The sequence below is a fragment of the Mustela nigripes genome, chromosome 17 (genome assembly GCF_022355385.1).
Source record: "Mustela nigripes isolate SB6536 chromosome 17, MUSNIG.SB6536, whole genome shotgun sequence".
NCBI classification, from domain to species: Eukaryota; Metazoa; Chordata; class Mammalia; order Carnivora; family Mustelidae; genus Mustela; species Mustela nigripes.
In genome coordinates this window covers 2,741,040-2,753,388 of record NC_081573.1, presented here as the reverse complement: position 1 = coordinate 2,753,388, position 12,349 = coordinate 2,741,040, and the positions used below count along the sequence as shown (strand labels likewise).

The window sequence follows — 12,349 nt, the reverse complement described above, 5'->3', positions numbered from 1 at the left end:
AGGAAGCTCAAGAGAAGACAGTGTTAAGAAAATCAGAAGGAGATACTACATACATAATACTGCTATAAATAGATCTGACTGTAAGTGGACCCATACAGTTCAAACCCATGTTGTTCAAGGAGCAAGTGTACTTTGTCTGTCTACCTGCAACCTTGATGATCTTGAGGCAGGCTAAAGTGGTGCAGGATAACACTTCACATAATATATATCAATATTAACACATTAAATCCATTTAGTGTTATGAATGAAAATATATTGAGTTCAAATGCACTGTAAACAAACTATTGCAAAATCATTGTATAATCACTGGTCAAAATACCCATCACAAGATTCAAGAAACATTCTTGTTCCTCTGATATAATGATCTCTGAGTTGTGCATCTGAGTCTTTTCAAACTGAGGCTAATTATTGAGTAAACGTGGATTCACAATAATTTTACACCCTTTTATGGAAGTGTTCCCTATTCATCCCTCAGTTATCTGTGAAAATTTATTTCAACAGAATAGCTAATGTTCTTGACTTGCAGAAATTCCTATGAAGATACATCCAGCTTTAAATAAAGTAACACCATATTCTTCGTAAACAGCAACCAACAAAAATACTTAAAATTTAGAATGTTTGTTTTACTTTAAAATGCAAATAATAATGTCCTGCACACTTAATTCATCATGACTTATTTTACTCTTATATGTCAACCACAAACAACTTTCTTCATACATTTTACATTACAGCACCTTTAATGGCCCATGGAAAAGTAGGTGTGAATGAATTCTCATCATACAACAGCCCCTCATGTCTGTGAGACAGCAACAATGAAATCATTTTGCATGCCCATGAGCACTTAAGTCTTAGCATGAGATGATTTAAGAGTAAATTGCCATGGAAAATATCTCCAATACGGTCAAAAGAAAAAAAGAGACACAGTGAAACTAATTACCCCTTTCCAGACATTCAACCTCCTTGATCCTTTCAGTAATATTAACAAATACCTTTGACCATTGAATAACATGGGTTTGAACAGTGTGGGTCTACTTATACATAGATATATTTTCTTATAAATATAGTACAACAGTGTAAGCATGTTTTCTCTTTGTTATGATTTCCTTAATATTTTTTCTCCACTTTAGTTTATTATAAAAATCCTGCAGAGAATATGGACGATATACTAAGAATGGGATGATTAAATGTTAATGTTCTACGTGAGGTTTTGAGTCAACAATACCGTATTTGCATGGTAAAGTAGGAATGGTTTTAAGTTTGGGGACTCAAAAATTACACACATATTTTCAGTTCTAGAGGGAGTTGGTGTCCCTCATGCCTGCACTATCCAATGCTACAATGTAATCGATCTAAATAATTTAAATTTGGAGTTTTCTCAATAATAAATACGCTGATTCAGAATCTTATCTGAAAAGTGGTACCGATTTACTACTTTCTGCTGTGACTTCTCTGATTTTATTTCTTTATTAAAGATTTATTTATTTTGGAGAGAGAGAGAACAGAAGGAGGGACAGAGGGAAAGGGAGAGAGAGAAGACCAAGTATTTGGTACAGAGTCTGACCTGGAGCTCAATCCCAGGAACCTGAGATCGTGAGCTGAGCTGAAGTCAAGAGTTGGACACTTAACAAAGAGGGCCACCTAGGCACTCCTTCTCTGATTATGTATTTGCCTTTCCTTTGCATACTTTGCCAATTATTTCCATCTTTAATTTTTTAAATTCATCTTTAATTTATTTTATAAAGTTTCTTTTTTCCTGAAGTCTATATTAAAAAGAGATTATCCATGAATCATCACATTTCTATCCAGTCTGCTTGCTCTGATGTTGAGTAAAATTTCAGTTCCAGGTAAAGACTTTACAACCATTCTTATATATTTATATATTTATTTATTTATTTACTTGCTTGCTTGCTTATTTATTTATTTTTATTTGACAGACAGAGATCACAAGCAGGCAGAGAGGCAGGCAGAGAGAGAGAGAGGGAAGTAGGCTCCCCGCTGAGCAGAGAGGCCGATGTGGGGCTCGATCCCAGGACCCTGGGATCATGACCTGAGTCGAAGGCAGAGGCTTTAACCCACTGAGCCACCCAGGCGCCCCTTTACCACCATTCTTGACGTTTGTAAGGTATCTCCCCAGTATATATAATTTCATGTTGAATACTTCCAATTATTAATTAAATATTACCACATTCTTTACATTTGTAGAGTTCATACAGTATGCATGTTGTAATGTTCAGGAAGTTTATAGTTCAGCTTAAAGACTTTGCCACATTTTTTTACATTTGAATTCTCCCCCACTATGTATTACCATGTATGGATAATATTTGAGAGCTAACGACTTTACCAATTACTTAACATTTATGAGATTTCTTTCCATTATAAAATGTCTGTTGTTGAGTGGTGCTTGGGTGGCTCAATGGGTTAAAGCCTCTGCTTTTAGCTCAGGTCACGATCCCAGGGTCCTGGGATCAAGCCACATATGGGGCTCTCTGCTCAGCAGGGAGCCTGCTTCCTCATCTCTCTCTGCCTGCCTCTCTGTTTGTGATCTCTGTCTGTCAAATAAATAAATAAAATCTCAAAAAAAAGAAATGTCTATTGTTGAGTGAGTCTTGAAGACTAGTTAAGGGCGCCTGGGTGGCTCAGTGGGTTAAGTGGGTTAAGTGGGTTAAATGAATAAAATCTTTAAAAAAAATTTTTTTTGCCACACTTAATACCTTTTTTTAAAAAAAAGATTTTATTTACTTATTTGACAGAGAGAAAGAAATCACAAGTAGGCAGAGAGGCAGGAAGAGAGAGAGGGGGAAGCAGACTCCCTATTGAGCAGAGAACCTGATGGGGGGCTTGATCCCAGGACCCAGAGATCATGACCTGAGCCCAAGGCAGAGGCTTAACCCACTGAGCCACCCAGGTGTCCCCACTTAATACCTTTTTAAGTTTTCACTTGATGAAGGATATAATGATTGGAGCTTTCTGAAAAGAATTTCCCACATTTATTAATATGATAATGGTTCTCTGATGTTTGTTAGGATCTGACACTTGACTGACATCTTCCCCAGATTCATTACATTGGTTTAAGTTTTATCTCCTTTATAAATACCTCGTGATTATGGAAAATAGAGTCCTCATTAAAGGCCTTCCTAAGTTCACAAGACATGAAAACTTGTTCCAATTTAAGTATTATCTAATAAGTATTCCACAGTGATGTTTGGATAAAAATCCTTCTGTGCTAATTGAATTTAGAGAATATGCAACCCTCTATAAAGGACTTCTCAAATCAATCACATTTAGAATTTTTATCTTCATTTTTAAATGTCTAACATTCAGAAATGCATTAGTGAATGATTAAATCACTCTTAAATTTGAAATGGCTTGAATGAAACTTTCTTTTTTTTTTTTTTTTTTTTAAGATTTTATTTATTTATTTGACAGATAGAGATCACAAGTAGGCAGAGAAGCAGGCAGAGAGAGAGGAAGGAAAGCAGGCTCCCTGCTGAGCAGAGCCCAGTGCGGGGCTCGATCCCAGGACCCTGGGATCATGACCTGAGCCAAAGGCAGAGGCTTTAACCCACTGAACCATCCAGGCACCCCTGAATGAAACTTTCAACACGAACTAGGTGACTTCCCAAAATATCCGAATGTCCTTCTAGAGAATATGTACATTGAAAAATGGATTATTATTGCTAGGTTCAAAGACATTGTTCTGTGAATGACTTAAGGTGTGTTTTTTCCCTGAATATTTTCCCTCCTTGATCTGGTCTGTCAGTAGGATTTCATTATGGTAATTTTCCCACTTGGGTTATGTCCATCATAACATCCTGCCTGCCTGCCTTTCACTACCCCCATCACCTTCCCAGTCATTCATTAAGTATAAATACTCAGGGCGAGTGCTGCCACATCTTTCCATATCACTCCAGAAAACAAATCTTCTTCGCTGGTCTTTCCCAATAGGCCTATGGTATGTGGAAAGACACAACGGAAAGATAGAAAATAAGTTATACCATTCACTGTACTGTTAAAATTCTAATGTGAAAAATTAATACACATTACAGTACATCATCCATGAGAAAAAGGAAGCACCAGGGTTTTGTTCTATCATGAAGACAAAAATGAATCAACTTGCCTTCTGGAGTGCTCCAGAAGGCATTTAGAACACAGCACCCCCAAGTATAAAAAAAAAAGAGCCACATGGAAGAGACAAAGAAAGTTTGTGACGCTTGACCACAAAAGCTGCTCACCCTCCCTCACTCTCCACGGCAGCACTGTGAGAACACTCTTACCTCCCCTCAGGAGAGAAACAAATGAGTGACCTGTATGTTCAAGGCTTCAGAGGCCTGGCTTCTTTCCTGCTACCCGCTGGAATAGTTCTAGTCATGTGTGACACGGAAGGCAGAAGGAATGAGCACGCCCTCTTAATGTCCTGTAATGGTTGCTCAGAGAAAAGGTGATCAGTTTGTTCAAACAATGGAGAGACCATGTAGTTGAAGGCAGAGAGAGGAAAGTGTCATGGGCTCTAATGTGAACTACAATTTTTTAAACTGGGGAATTAACAAAAACTGAGATGAGACAAATGAAAGAATACAGAATATGTCTGACAGGCCCCTGAAATTACTAATCTATGTGTTCTCCTGCAGAAACCAAGTTCAGAATACATGGCTAGGTGGCTATTTTTTTTTTTAATTACCTAATTTGAACAAATGATCACAAGGCATATAAAGAAATAGAAAAATGTGTTTCAATCAGAGGAACAAAATAAATCTCCAAAACTGGCCCTAAATTAATAAAGAATTATTAGTTGCCTGACACAAAATCAAATAACCATCACAAAGATGCTAATGGAGAAAGAAGAGAAAACGGATAGTGTAACTAATTGTTATCAGGAAAACTATGCATGAACAAAACAAAAAGCAAAGGAGACAGGAAATGTAACAACAATCTACCACAAATTGGGAGCTGAAGAGTACAATCACTGAATTTGAAAACACAACAAAGGGTCAGTCACAGACTTGATCAAGCAGAAAAAGAATGAGACAACTTAAGGATGCTTTGTTTTAAATTATCTACTGAGAGGACAAAAAAAAATGTGGAAAAGGACGGAGTCTAAGTGACTCATGGAACATCAACAAATGGACCAATATGTACACTAAGGGGACCCCAAAGGGAGAGGAGAGTGAAAGGGGCCAGAGTTTTTACATGAAGAACTAAAGACTTGGTGCGCCTGGGTGGCTCAGTGGGTTAAAGCCTCTGCTTTCAGCTCAGGTCATGATCCCAGGGTCCTGGGTTCGAGCCCCGCATCAGGCTAACTGCTCAGCAGGGAGCCTGCTTCCCCTCCTCTCTCTCTGCCTGCCTTTCTGCCTACTTGTGATCTCTCTCTGTCAAACAAATAAATAAAATCATAAAAAAAAATAAAGAACTAAAGACTTGTACTTCCCACATGTGTGGAGAAAGGGGACAAATGCAACAAGGCTGGTAAATTTAAAGTAGGATACACGTTAAGACATGAATACAGTGCCATATTATAATTAACCTATGAAAAATCCCAAGTGAAAATAGAATTTTGGAACAGCATGACAAAGGCAATTCAACTCATCTTGTACAAGAGAGGACCTGTAAGATTAGTAGTGGGATTCACAGCAGACCTTACAGGAAAAAGTGCAGGAAACAATATATTCAAGCACTGAAAGATCAAAATATAACCTGGCAAAACTATTTGAATACGCTATCTGGCAAAACTGATTTCCATGAATGCAGAAATGAAGACTTTCCTAAGTAACAACTGCTCTAAGTTTACCAGTAGATCTGTCCTACAAGAACCATTAAAGGAAGTCTTTCTAGGTGAAATAAAAGGATTCTAAGCAGAAACTGAAATCACACGCGAACACAAGCTCTCCATAAACATAAATATTCACACACTCGTAGTAATCTACAGTGTTAATGAGGTAGCACAAGTCACTTTTATTTCTGCTAGAGAATTAAAAAACAATAAAAGCATAAATATCATAAGTCTAGGTAAATAAGTATATGACATAAAAGACAGAATTTGTGATACTGATAACAGAAAGTGGGTTCAGGGTTGGAAATAAGTAGAAGAGTTTTCTATGAAATTGACAATATCAGTTTAAAATTATTTAATTGTTAAAATAAATAAATAAAATTATTTGTTATGCCTTTAACAAATTTTGAGCAAGGTAACCACAAAAAAATTTTACTCCAAGGCAGCCCCAAAGAAAATATGTATAGAAGACACCAAAGTTGATGGGAATGGAATCAAAGCACATTATGGGTAGAATGCTGCAATTAAAGATAAAATTGAACACGTAAACATGATAGAAGTAGAAATTGTTTAAACACTGCTTTCCATTCACAGAAAGTGTTTCTCTAATGCAAAGAGACTACACGTTCTGCAAGAGGTGATGAGATTAATCGTATTCATGTGGCAACTCATCTGCACACGACGTATACTCACTGAACACTAACCAGTCAAAGAAATGCACCAGAGGAGTCACAACCAAAGCATGTATGGGTGGAAATTGTACAGATATATATGTAATTTTATTAGTAAAGAGCATAAACCTGATTCATATTTAAGTTAAATTCACACTGTCTAGAAATGTATGAAGTTGACAACTCTCATCCTATAACAAGGCACACAGGTAAAAATGATACCACAACTAAATAATGTTATGGAAGGTCCCATACAAAAGGAAGCATATTATTATGGAACTCTAGAACCAGAAGAAGGCAACATTTAACCAAAAAGAAATCAACATAAAAATAGGCAAATTTTTAAAAGGGAATCTTCTTTATAACTCTAATTTCAAACTGTGACTGTGTAATGATGAAAAACAAGCATTTTGAATTACTGGCATGCCTTCACTGGCAGTAAGCTTGGAAAGAATATTCATTAATACAATCATGAAAAGCTCTAATGGAAAATTTTATGACTAAGTATTTAAAAAATGTATTATGTTATTAATATATTCTTCCTCTTACACAGAATGCAAGGTTCTAAACCATTCTTCAGAACCAAGCACTGAAACAAAAACCTTTCATTTTAAAATAAAAACAACATGAAAATTGTAAAATGGGCCAGCAAACACTTTATAAGAAATAAATATTTGGGATTAAATTCAGATATATTCTGAGGAAAGTAGAAGAGAAGACTAATGGCTAATTTTTCCTGTAAATGTAAAACTGGATTTATAAACAAGATTTTTTTTAAAAGTATGGAAATTTTACCAATTATCCACCATACTTGTAAGCAAATGTCCATGTCATAACACAAGTTTTCATGTAAAAAAATTTAGAGATGAATCTGATATATAACTAATTAAGTGAAAACACACTTGATGAAGTCAAAGAACTTCATATCATACAAAATTATAAAATGATGTGGTTATGAATAAATAAGGTTTATTATAGCCTGCAAGTTCTGAGTTCTAAATGTTCTAGCTCCCATATGGCATTAATTACCAAGAAATTCTAGAATTCAAGTTGATATATTAAATTATTTCACCACTGAGAAATGGAACACAGAGTGGAAATTTCTAATGTTAGCTGATAAAAAGAAAAATGAACTTTTATAGTGAAAGAAAGGAGTATACCTTTAATTGCAGGAAGGTGTTTTGTTACCTGATGAATTTAGTGAGTCTCCATTATGTACAATTAAGATTAAAGCTTCCATAACATTGGAAAGCATAAATCAGAAAACATTTGATATCTGTCTCCACGGTTCTGGGATTTCTACACCAAACCCCAATATGCCAGCCACTACCCTGACACGCTTCTCATACGAAGCAAAGCAGAACTTATAAAGGGCTTAGCACAGCGTTCCTCAGAAATAGGATGACCTCCCCAGGGCCCTCACGGCAGTGGAGAAGCTCTCAGATTATGGAGGTCCTCCCACTCCAAGGGGAGTCTCCTGGCCCTCCCTGTGGACGTGTTGGACCATCACTGGAGCTAAAGAAGAATCCTTAGAGAATGTAAGAGCTTGATAATGGTGAAGAGCAGATGTTCCTCTGTGAGAGGGAGAGAAATAACACTACACTTCTCAAACTAATTTCCGTTCAGGAAAACTATTAGAACCATAGCATAAGGTCTACCTTCCTCCTTCAGACCTGCACCTCCGCTCTGTCATCATCCTCATTCATTCCCACATACCTGGATGGAAGGCTACTGACTCCTTTCTCTTCACATCCCAGAGCTGCTTCTCTTGCTCCAAAAAGATGACCAGGTCTGGCTTCCACACAACGAGACCTGTTTATTAGATAAAATGACTAGGAGTATTACTGGAGATTCTAACTTTCATTCTACTATTGTGCTCAGTGGGGAAGAGAGAACATTCCAGAATTCTAGAAAAGGATTTCTCAAACACTGTTGACCAACAGCCCCTTTAGAACATGTGGTAGTTCCAAACAGTCACATCATGACCTCCACTTCCAAGTACAAAATACAATTATAAGGAATAAGAATTGGAGTTGATGATGTGGGCAGTACTATTTTATGCTTTCAATGTTCAGTATTAACACTAATCTACAGAAGTGATGATGTTCCCAAGGAAGGGGACGCTAAGGCTGAAAAGGAAACATCATGAAGATTTTTCTCTCCATCTACAACCCCCCACTTACTTCCCTTTCTGCCTGGATCTGAATTCTAATCATTCAAAGAGGAATACTCTAATAGACAATCTTCAAAGGAGGGAAAAACCCCCTTGGTTTGGGAAATCTTCTCACCCAGGAAGAGGAGGTGTCCGTAGTTCTCCAACATCACATCCCTGTACAGTTCCCGCTGAGTGTGGGTCAGGCGTCCCCACTCCTCCTGAGAGAATTCTATGGCCACATCCCTGAATGTCAGCAGTCCCTGTAAGAAATACCACAGTCACCAAGGGGCCATTGACAGAGTTCACAATGGTACCTAAGTTGAAAGAGGGAGTTAATGTCACCAGCTAGACCCCAAGACCTGACCTTCAGGGCCCACCTGCTTGTACCCACCAATTTTATCCTACATTTTACTTAACCTTCTCTTCCCACCTTATCTTTTACTTCAGTCGAAAGACCCCATGGGCAGAGCCTCCTGTGTTGGAAACAGAAACTATCCAACAAAAAGTTTTGACTGCCCTGAGGAAGCACTTGGGCCTGCCTAGTTTGATTTGAACCCCTGACTCATACCTATGTAGATGGAGCAAGGAGTAACCCATGGAGTGGCCAACAATTACTTCACCTCATTATAGTATGAAAATCTCCACTGAAGGAGAAGCAAAGACATCATTTTCATAACATACAAAGTATGTATACAAGTATTGTCATCACAAGCATGTGTGACCATATGCCCAACTCTATGTAAGATGATAAAGCCCCTCTTGCTGAGTTTCCATCTGAACCCCCAAGTAAAAGGAACCCCCCCCCCCCCGCTCTGGGAGTCTCTGAAGTTATTCCCTGTGATCTCCTTATTGGCTGCAAATCAAGTTTCCTTTGTGTCAGAGGCTCATCTGCTGTAGTTTCTATCTGTGACTCTATTATACTTCAGGATTTTAAGACATTCAGACTCGTTAATTAAGTGATTCTTGTTTTGTTTTGCTTGAAAATACAAAGAAGTTGGGGTGCCTGGGTGGCTCAGTGGGTTAAAGCCTCTGCTTTCGGCTCAGGTCATGATCCCAGGGTCCTGGGATCCAGCCCCACATCGGGCTCTCTGCTCAGCAGGAGCCTGCTTCCTCCTCCCTCTCTGTCTGCCTCTCTGCCTACTTGTGATCTCTGTCTGTCAAATAAATAAATAAATCTTTAAAAAAAAAGAAAATACAAAGAAGTAAATAGAGGGTCACTCTGTGAACTATGTGTGGAGTAAAATAAAACCTACAAGATGGAGGTCTGACTTAGAACTTCCCATCCCAGAAATCATGATCTCTGCTACACGAAGGTGAAAGCCTTTGTTGTCCAGTGGAAACAGACCTGAAGGGGCCTGCGAGCTAAAGGTAAAAAAAAAGTATTCTTGAGACATTTTTGGTGCCAGAAAACTGTTTTTATTAAAGCACAGGGACAGGACCCCAGGGCAGAAAGACCTACACTGTTCTTGTGAGAAGCCATTAGTAATACAGTTTTATGTTGGAGGTAGAAATAAAGGAAGTTTCTGCAGGGATTTTCATATGTTAAAGAGGACTTACAGGATTCTGGAGGTCTGGCTATTGTCAAGCTGGTAGCTTTTAGCCTCTAGCAGAGCATTAACATTAAGGCAGTTGGGAATTCCTGATGCAGTGTCATACTCTTGCCAGTCTCAAGTATTTATCAACGGTCTGCAAGTTGAATTTCAGTTTACCTACATTTCTTCTACCTCGGTTCTCAACAGAAACTAGAAGCAAGAGAAACTCAGAAGGAAAAGTTTCCACTTTAACTGTGAAGGTTTCTGCATATCCCTCAGCAAATCCGTCTAAGATCCTTAAGAGTGATAATGGGGAAAATTCAAACTTCATAGGGGAGAAATCTGTCAGAAAGCACCAACCCAAGTAAAAGAAGGTAACAGATCAGTGCTTTAGGCATCCTCAAGGATCTATTATTAATGGTGTGTTCTTTTGTCCCCAAACGGTAAATCAGAATATAAACTATTATGAGAATACAGTGCATTTATATGAAGTTCAATCACACATAGTTTCCATGTCCTGTAATATCTAGCAACTTTAAATAGAGTATCTTTTTCACATTCTAGAGAGCAATCCTCCTCTTTTTTTCTAAAACTTCTTGGTTTCAAATCCATTGTGTTTGTTCATGCAATTCCTTACTCCTGGTCTACACAGGGCTCAGAAAGAATCCAGATGGAACCTAACAAGAAATGTTTTCCTTGACTGATATCCAAGGCCGGAGCCGATCAGCAGCAGGAATCTGGGACTCGGTGCTGTCCTCTGCGGGTCTGTCACCAAGGGACTATTGATGGCATTTGCAGAACTTTAATTCAAAGGGACAATTGTTGATAGACCATTGAAAGACAGGTTGGAGACAAGGGAGAGAAGGCTCTGGAATATAGGGGGGGAAGTCTTCTAAAGACTTAACCTTGAGTCATTTTTGAAAATGTTTTAAAATTAGGGGAACACATAAAGCAGAAACAACGTGACTAGAGGAATCAATATTCGCAATTTCTAAATGAACGGGATTTTGGGATAAAGAGTGATGCGCCATCTGACTTGGGACGCAAGGCTTACCTGAGAACGGGCCATTTCTTCTTCTTTCATGTTGTCCTCTAGATTTCTTTGTCAGAAGAGATTCGTGGAGAAATCACAGCTGCATCAGGAGAAAATGCCTTTAAAGCCACCAACAGTGCGTCAGCACCTCTAAACTGCTTGCTCGGCCTGACAGCAGGACTTTGAAATGCAGAAAAGGCCCAAATTCCCAGTCCTTTGTGTCAGAGCCTTTCAGAAACTATGAGCTCCTACTTGAAGACCAATCCCTGACTTTTCCTTCTCTGCTTTCAGGGGGCCCCCCCTCCCACCAATGCCCACAAATTCAGCTTCAGCATAGGAACTGCATGCTGCACAGACCTGAGCCTCCCAGACTCCTGCAACAGAGACCCCGTTACCTCTCCGTGAGCCAGAAACTCTACTCAAGTCTCATAAATTAATGGGGAGCCCTCGTGCTTAATCCTGGCCTCACTGTGGATCACCTGCAGTCCTTAATTATAACAGCATTGTCTTTTCCACCCACACCAATAGGCAGAATCTGAGGAGGAGGGCACCGGCAATGATCGGTTTTGAAACTCCACACGTGATCCTATTGGGAAGCATTTGGGGGAGGTGACCAGGCAAAGGACAGCAACCAAGGCTAGAATTGTTATCCAGATTTAAATCCATGCCTTTTCCACTGGCCAGTTTCTGGAGATTTATACATTCTCTGTCTTTCTGCTCAGCACAGGGAGACACCCTTACAAATGGAGCTTTCCCTTATAAATGCAAATATCTCTTACAAAAGTCAACATACTGGGTTTCAGAGCTTTTCCTTTGTCTGCTGTTTCTTTAAAATAACAGCCTAGTGGCGCCTGGGTGGCTCAGTTGGATGAGAGTCAGACTTGATTTCGGCTCAGGTCATGATCTCAGGGTCATGAGGTCAGGCTCTGCGGAGCAAGGAGCCTGCTTAAGATTCTCTCCCTCTTCTCTCCTCCCCCGTCACCCCCAGCTCAGTCACACATTCTCTCTCAAAAAACAAAAAGAACAAAAACAAACAAACAAAAAAAACAGTATAACATAATCCTTATGGCAAAACACAAATTTTGGGATGGTACAAGGCTCTTCTTAAATAGGCAAATATTTATTTTCCTAAGTATCTGCCAAACAGTTTCCCAAAGTGAATGTCGTTTTTATACTCCCATCAGCAATAGA

General features: G+C 38.8%; 3 protein-coding genes across 5 annotated transcripts in view; 1 reads left to right on the top strand and 2 right to left on the bottom strand.

Moving 5' to 3' along the window:
• The window catches only part of LOC132005472 (KRAB domain-containing protein 5-like), a 45,125-nt gene extending 33,861 nt beyond the window's left edge, over positions 1-11,264 (bottom strand). Inside the window, exons 1-3 of one of the 2 annotated variants that reach the window (XM_059382642.1) lie at positions 11,180-11,264; positions 8,727-8,853; positions 8,155-8,250 (exon numbers count right to left, since the gene is read on the bottom strand). In XM_059382642.1, the coding sequence (XP_059238625.1) occupies positions 8,155-8,250; positions 8,727-8,853; positions 11,180-11,209 (253 nt within the window). In that variant the 5' untranslated portion in view covers positions 11,210-11,264. Of the gene's footprint in view, positions 1-8,140; positions 8,251-8,726; positions 8,854-11,179 lie in introns of those variants that run through there. The other variant, XM_059382643.1, reaches the window with a different exon arrangement.
• LOC132005470 (zinc finger protein 665-like) overlaps positions 1-12,349 on the top strand; it is a 612,263-nt gene that overhangs the window by 403,349 nt on the left and 196,565 nt on the right.
• The window catches only part of LOC132005476 (KRAB domain-containing protein 5-like), an 82,403-nt gene continuing 81,232 nt past the window's right edge, over positions 11,179-12,349 (bottom strand). The window contains exon 5 of one of the 2 annotated variants that reach the window (XM_059382654.1): positions 11,179-11,258. In XM_059382654.1, the coding sequence (XP_059238637.1) occupies positions 11,218-11,258 (41 nt within the window). In that variant the 3' untranslated portion in view covers positions 11,179-11,217. Of the gene's footprint in view, positions 11,278-12,349 lie in introns of both variants that reach the window. The other variant, XM_059382655.1, reaches the window with a different exon arrangement.